The 7,291-nt window shown below is 30.1% G+C and overlaps 1 protein-coding gene across 1 annotated transcript; it reads left to right on the plus strand.

Annotated features, from left to right (window-relative positions):
• Window positions 1-902: 902 nt before the first annotated feature.
• On the plus strand, window positions 903-1,343 carry TRIADDRAFT_33142 (uncharacterized protein; the record flags this gene model as incomplete). The annotated part of the gene is made up of 1 exon (XM_002117802.1): window positions 903-1,343. A coding segment is annotated over one exon (441 nt), but the record flags the coding sequence as incomplete, so codon positions are not given.
• Window positions 1,344-7,291: the final 5,948 nt, after the last annotated feature.

Here is a 7,291-nt window from a genome sequence, read left to right on the forward strand (position 1 = left end):
TTATCTTGACAAATTTTTCTATAACACAATATTAACCAAACCTTGAAACTTTATACCGATATGAAACAAGAGTATGCAAATATTTTTAATCAACTAAATTATAATTCCAAAAGATGCCAAGAAAATAAATTATTCATCCGCTTGCTATTATAGATCATAAATAGAATTTGAAACCCTTGCAGAATACATATCATTCTTTTCACCGTATTTGAGACAATTTATAAATTACTTGCTATTCACCTAAAAGATTCAGTCTTTAATCTTTTAATTCATATAACAAAGCCTCCATTGAAAATTGCTCTATACGTTTACACAGATGTTCTAATCTTACGATAATTCTTCTAAGCAGAATCATTGATCGGAATTACATATTAAATTTTAATTATTAGTCACTAATCCAAAACGATTTTTCTTGATTTTTCAGTTACTTTATCGGTCAGATTCAAAGTTAAGTCCTAGACATTGCCAATATCCGAAACGATTCTGTAAAATATAGTTGAGCTTATTTCAATATCAAAATATTTTAGCAATTCCCGTTTTTTAACTGTATTCCTTTTTATACCATATACAGTATCAAATTTGTACTTGAAGAATTATTAAGAGGAAAAGAAACTTCATTTCAGCTTCATATCGATTTGAATCCTCTTACAATCAACTGCATTTATTTTCAATATTTCAAATCTCAAGCTTAAGTCATTTCTAGTAACAAATTTTACTCAAACTTGTTCCTTTTCACTAAATCCCAAAGTCGTAAAATTTCCAGCTTATACGTATGTTTAACTCCAAGTAAAAGTATCAATTTAAGTTTGGATATATCGAATAGCGTACGACGTTGAGACATGGAAAACACAACTTTCAATCCCTCAAATCATTCATCACCGACATCACGAAATAACACTTTTATGGGTACAATATTTTTGGATGGCTATTTAACGATATCAATATGTATTATAGGAGTAATATCCAATGGAGCTGTTGCTTACATCATTATCACTTGCAAGCAATTTCAGGCTTCAACTTATATTTTCCTCTGTAGCATGTCTATAGCTGATGTTGTTGCTCTTTTTTCTGTTGCATTACATGTTATCTCGATGATAATTGTAGAAAATAATGTAGCATATACTGCATTCTTAGAATTTGGCTGCAAAGCCTATGGGTACATGCTACAAGTTGGTTTTACCGTTTCGACTCACTCATTAGCAATCATTAGTATTGATCGATATTTTAGTATTTGCCGCAATGCTAGTTTAAATCGAAAATATGCATTAAACACTAACCGTAAAATTAAATTGACGATTATCGTCACCTGGAGTTATGCTTTAGTCTCCAGTCTTCCAAATCTTTTCCTGACTTCAATGCATAATAATTTATATCGTGTTTGTGACTTTATGTCTCATAGTCAAAGATATGTAGCCATTTACTTGCTCGTATATTATACAATTAGTTATATTCTGCCGTTGTGCGTTATGACTATCATGTACATTAAGATCATATCTTATTTACGATCCACAGTTGCTAATACTACTATACAAGGACAAGCTTTGGAACATTCTAGAAAGCGTATAGTTAAAATTATTAACATGATGATTATTGTCACTGTTACTTATATGATAACGTCTTTACCTCATGTAACTTTAATATTTATTGCTGCTGTGCATGGCATATCTTTAACTACCTACATGCAATATGCTAATCCCAATATTGGTTTCGCCTTTGCTATAGCACTAGTGTTATCTCAAATTTCGTGGATACAAAATTCCTTCGTTTATTTAATATGCAACAGACCATTCCGAAATGAATTACTTCAATGTTGTAACTCTAAACATTCAAGAATTCTTCTTCATAGATAGTTCAGCATAGATAATTTGATTAAGAATTACTTAAAGTAAATACTTTTGGAATATCAATATCATTATGATCATCACCAGATCACCAATCAATGAAGATCATCATGTTATCTATCATGATCAATCATTTCACCGATATATTGATATTTACTAGCTATACTTACAGATTAAGCGATCATTCATTCATTCATATCTTAAATGCCCATTCTGAGACTAAAAGTTTCTCCTGTCTTATTTCTGGAATAGGTCCTGTATTGAAAATAAAATTTTTACGTTCCTATCATATCGAAAGATCATAAATAATGATAGTGTTTATAGTTAGATTTGCAAATCACCACGAGAACATTTGATATCTTGACCGAAAAATCAATTTTATGCCCTTAATACACTTCGATCTTTCAAAAATAGTATCATTTCCAAAAATGATTAGGATATAGATTAAAATCCCAAGCTTCAAACATATTTATACATTTGCTTTCAATGGATTGTTATTAAAGTTGGAATTGAATTAATGGCACTTTTAATATTAATATATGTAAATGTATAACGTTTGTTTTAAACTGTTTGCTTACATCCTAAATTAGCTCCCACCATTATGGTGTACATTAAAATATCATATATAAATTTTTTAAGTCTATTATTTCAGAATAATTATCCCTGATAGTATCGTGTAGTTTATACTATTTACGTTAGAATAATTGTCTCCTTAATTACCTAGTAATTTGTCTGCAAAATTTTAAGTTTAATTAGATTTCTTTATAAGATTTAAAAAATATTTCTAAGTATCATCGAACACAGATATACAGGATTGTAAATTACTATATAAAATTTTCACATTAAAACAGAATTAAAATGAAGTATTTTCTATAAAACTTTATGCCCCATTTGAATATAATCCTTTTATGTAACGTACCTGATATCCTCTTAAATGATTTAATTTCATGTAAATTCTCATATAGCTTCATAGTGAAATGCAAATTAGCCAGAATAATTAGTAGCTATACAATAGCTATTATTACGATATTGACCTTTTAATTAATTATCTAAAAGCTATGAAACCAGATAATTTGAAATATATCTCTTGACTACTAGTAATTAAAATCTTCATCTCATCCACTAGTACGAAACTAAGGAAAATCTTAAACTTTGCTTATTTTAAATTTTACGAAGTTAAATGCAGAGCTGTCACAAAACAGCTTTGCAACAAGATAACGTAATAGACGATTAATAAGTCAATTCCTTGAACCACGTATCAAGGAACGATATCTGCACTATCACAAACACTTTTGCTCTACTAGCAGACTACACAAAGACTTAGACGCCTCGTATTTTACGTTAAACACTAAGTTTGAGAATCCACTTTATTACACGACATACTACATCTATATGAACGTGACCGTATGCAAAATCGGTCATTTTGCATACTATCACGGAACATTTCCACGATAATTTACAATCTATCATAAGTAAATTATAATCACAATGATTCGAACTGTAAGTCGATGATTTGCATTCCCTATTATAAGTATTAATTTCAGTATGTATATATGTATCACTGTCATAAAAAGTCAGTGCTATATTAAAACAGAGTATATCCAAATTAGAAGTTAACTAAATAAGGATAGGCTACCGTCTGTAATGTAGTATATTCAGATTTTACTTAGTTTATGATAAATCTTGCTTCTATTGTATTAAAATCAGAACATTGTTTAAGAGTGTAATTTAACTTAGTATTGTGATTGTAGACTGTTAGCTATGTTTAGTATAATGTACGGTAGCGTAACTTCTATACTTATCCTGAGAGATATTTGGTAGCTATAACTATAGACTGTAGTGGTATGGACTCTATGCTAGAGTACAGATCACTATATACAGTAATGTGTTGAGTTACTAATAAGGCAATAGGTAAAAATTGAACTGTAAATCATATACTAGGATATGGTTAATTCATTATACTTTGGCTTATATGAATAATGTCTACGTAAATATTGTAGTCGTATCCATATCGGATTAATGATGGTCCGCAGTAGAGTAGTGTTACTAAGAATAGTTTAACTATGTGTAATATAAGGTAAAAGGTTGTCATGCGGATTGTAGCTGTTAATGCTACGAAAAGTATAATAGCATGCAACTTTAGATTATTCTATTAGTTCGTTCTAAAAGTCTTTAGAAGTAGTATTAGGTTAGAGTAGAGCTGTGTGTAGTTAATCTTTGTATAAGATTCAATAAAGCCCTTGTTTTTCTAAAAATTTGGAATTTCGCGATCGATATATATCACAAAGAGTTTCATTGTCTATTATAGAACTTAAGTCCTCGTTTCCTAGCTAATGCCTTCATATCTTACATTTACTTTGCCAGATTGGAAACCTTAAGTATTTTAACATCTTTCACTAGCTTATATATCTAACTTGAATAAAAAGCAATTTCTGCGGCTAAGTCTTATAATATTAAAAATCTAGCTAAAATATATGAATTAATTAGTCACAGCTATTGACATCACGACGCTATTTGAACTGAGATAAAATCTAGACCACATTCAAAACCGAAATTAACTTATTTTATAGGAATGTGTTCTGGCCTTTCCTTAGAAACTGTTGATAGAATAGCCAAACATTTATACTGCATAAAAATAAATAAATAGTGTATTCGTAGTATGTTACTGATATATTTATTGACAAGGTAACACTTAGATTAATTTATAAATACGGGTATACGATCTAGATTTAATGATTTATCTTTTTATAATAACAGTATGAGATTTTTATTTGCTCGAGTATTTCTTGATTACCAAGTCCTACTGTTATTGTTAGTGAAATTGATACTTTGAATATTGTTTTAAGATCTTTAACCCTAAGGATAATCTTCAATCCTGTTATATATTTATGCACAAATACATCTAAAGAGTGAATTATACTTCAGATCTCTTTATTTTTAATCTATTCCATAAATATATGTGAAAGAAAAAATTTGGCATCCACACTAATACCTGGGATATCATAAATATTAGTGTTTCTATCTTCATACAAACATCAAATGTTACCATATGCTTAATTTTGTTCAAAATGTTAGATATTTAAATGCCGATTTTTTAGACATTTGTAACGGTCGATAAATTGAACTAATTTACGGCTAAAATCTAAGCAAGTAATTCATAATGATCAGTAAATTAGAGTAGCATTGTTTACTCCACATTATAGATATGATTTTATTAGTTGCCTATAAATAATTTGCTTAAGATTACAAAAGTAAATTCGCGAAAAATAGAGCTAAAGTGTGCACTATGCGGTAAATTTCTGTTTACGTTATTGGCTACTATTAGCACGAGCCTACCGCTACTGCAATTTAAAGTAACTTCATATATGACTCGTGATCTTAAAATTACTTTATGAATTTCTGTCATCATTACAAATAAAGTCTCTTTCACATTTCGATACCATTTGATGAGCCAAGATTTCGTTTTGATATTAATAAAGCAACAGCTATAAATATCATCTGAATGACTCCAAGATAGACTTCAGTAAATTGCTATTACTTCAAATCCATTACACATTACGTGTTAGTAAGTCTGTGGCGCTTTTCAAATATGGATTTCGAAACATTCAGAGGCTAATTCGTGCTGAAAAGACCATGCAGTTAATATTTTTAATATCGGAGTAAAATATTATAGAAGTAAAGCTATTTGGATTAGACCATCACTTTATAAATAACTCTCCTGCTGTTCTCTAGATTACATTTGTTATGTTATATATTAATTAAATAAGCTATTCTGAAAGATCTATTCTTTTAGCCGCTTCTATTAGTCACATAGTAGCATGCATGATTTTTCTTTTATGGAATCTTGTATCAATTTGATTAGATTATATCTGTTGTCTACTTTATAATCTAGGGCCATTTCTTCTAATAGCATTGAAAAATTTTAATTTTTTATTAATCTTTCATAATTTCTAGCTATTATTACGGACTTTGAATCTCACGATACGTAACATAAGTAAATAATGACACTTTTCCTAATCAACTTTGCTAGAACATGATCGGTGTTTAGTAGCATTTATAAACTCTAAAGAAAGGCTGGCATTTCTTAATTAATAAACACTTTAATCCTGCATGACGTCAATTGCTGATATTAATTACGTATATATCAAACAATTTCCAAGATATTCTAAATTATGCAGTACTATGTAAATCAGGTTATTGAAGCTTTGTTGCTAAAATAATTGCACATAATCAAATTCAAACATTTCTAAACCATCGCTTCTAACCTTTTTTTGGTGGTATATCAAATCTTTTCTTGGATAAGCTGCAAGGTATTTATCAACATGATCGTCTAAATATTAATTCGAGTAATTAGTTTCACTCAAATTTATCGATTAAATACTGAAGATAGACCTAATTGCGTGACGTAATATTGTTATTGCAAGTGGAAACATTTGTGTTTTATCTCTTATAACGACTTACTTGATCACCATTCTTGATGTTAAAATAGAATATGACTCATATCTGACATTCTATATGGCTATATCATATTGTCATTGAACATTTCTTAGTTGATGGTCAAATCATTAATTATTTTCTTCAATTAATGTATCACTGTCGTAGCCAGCCCACGACAGGGAGACCTGGTCCTTTGAAGTTGTATGATAGCTAGGGCTACAACAGCCAAGTATGCCCCAACGGGCTAAGCATATACTAGTCTTAGACTTTTAAAATAGTTTTATTGAGTGAAGGTAGCCTTGCCATCCAAGACTACTCTGACCCCACGGTCAACCGACAACTGAACTGCTAGTGAGAGAGCTGGGCTTTATATACCCTAGCTCGGTTGCACTCGGTGCACAGCTTAGGTAAACAACTCTAAAACATACAGCTTTTGTATAGCCGTTTGCCTATATGGTTTAGTATGACAAACGGCGTAAACAACACTAATGAGTTATGAACTAATTGAGAGCCAATTAACAACCAAAGGCTCAGCACAAAGTAACAGAGATTACTATGGTGTGAACATTACTTATTACTTCTGTAAACACATTGTTCTGCACAGAGTCTACAACAAGTGTAATTAGACTACTAATAATGTTATAATTACTCCATAGCTAATAAATAAATGTTATTGCCAATTAATAAAATCTTAATTACTATTTACCAAGGCTAATGCCACAATTAATTGATGGAGTCTATACTCCGTCACAATCACTATCATTCATATCTCTGAAACGTTACTGAAATGATGCAGAGAAATATTATTTGACGATCTTGTCAATTCACATTCCATTTCACGATACAATTATCACAAACTCAGCTTTGTGATCGTCTAAACTTCACTACTAGCTACGTTAGGACTCCTATTAATTAAGGAGAAATACCGTGAGTTTGACTAACTACAGACTCACAAGTACTATGAGTGGCTAGAAGGTTGTTTAGCTTTATCAGTTTTATTCTAAGAGCACCCG

This window comes from Trichoplax adhaerens, genomic scaffold (assembly GCF_000150275.1).
Source record: "Trichoplax adhaerens TRIADscaffold_30 genomic scaffold, whole genome shotgun sequence".
Classification (NCBI taxonomy): Eukaryota; Metazoa; Placozoa; class Uniplacotomia; order Trichoplacea; family Trichoplacidae; genus Trichoplax; species Trichoplax adhaerens.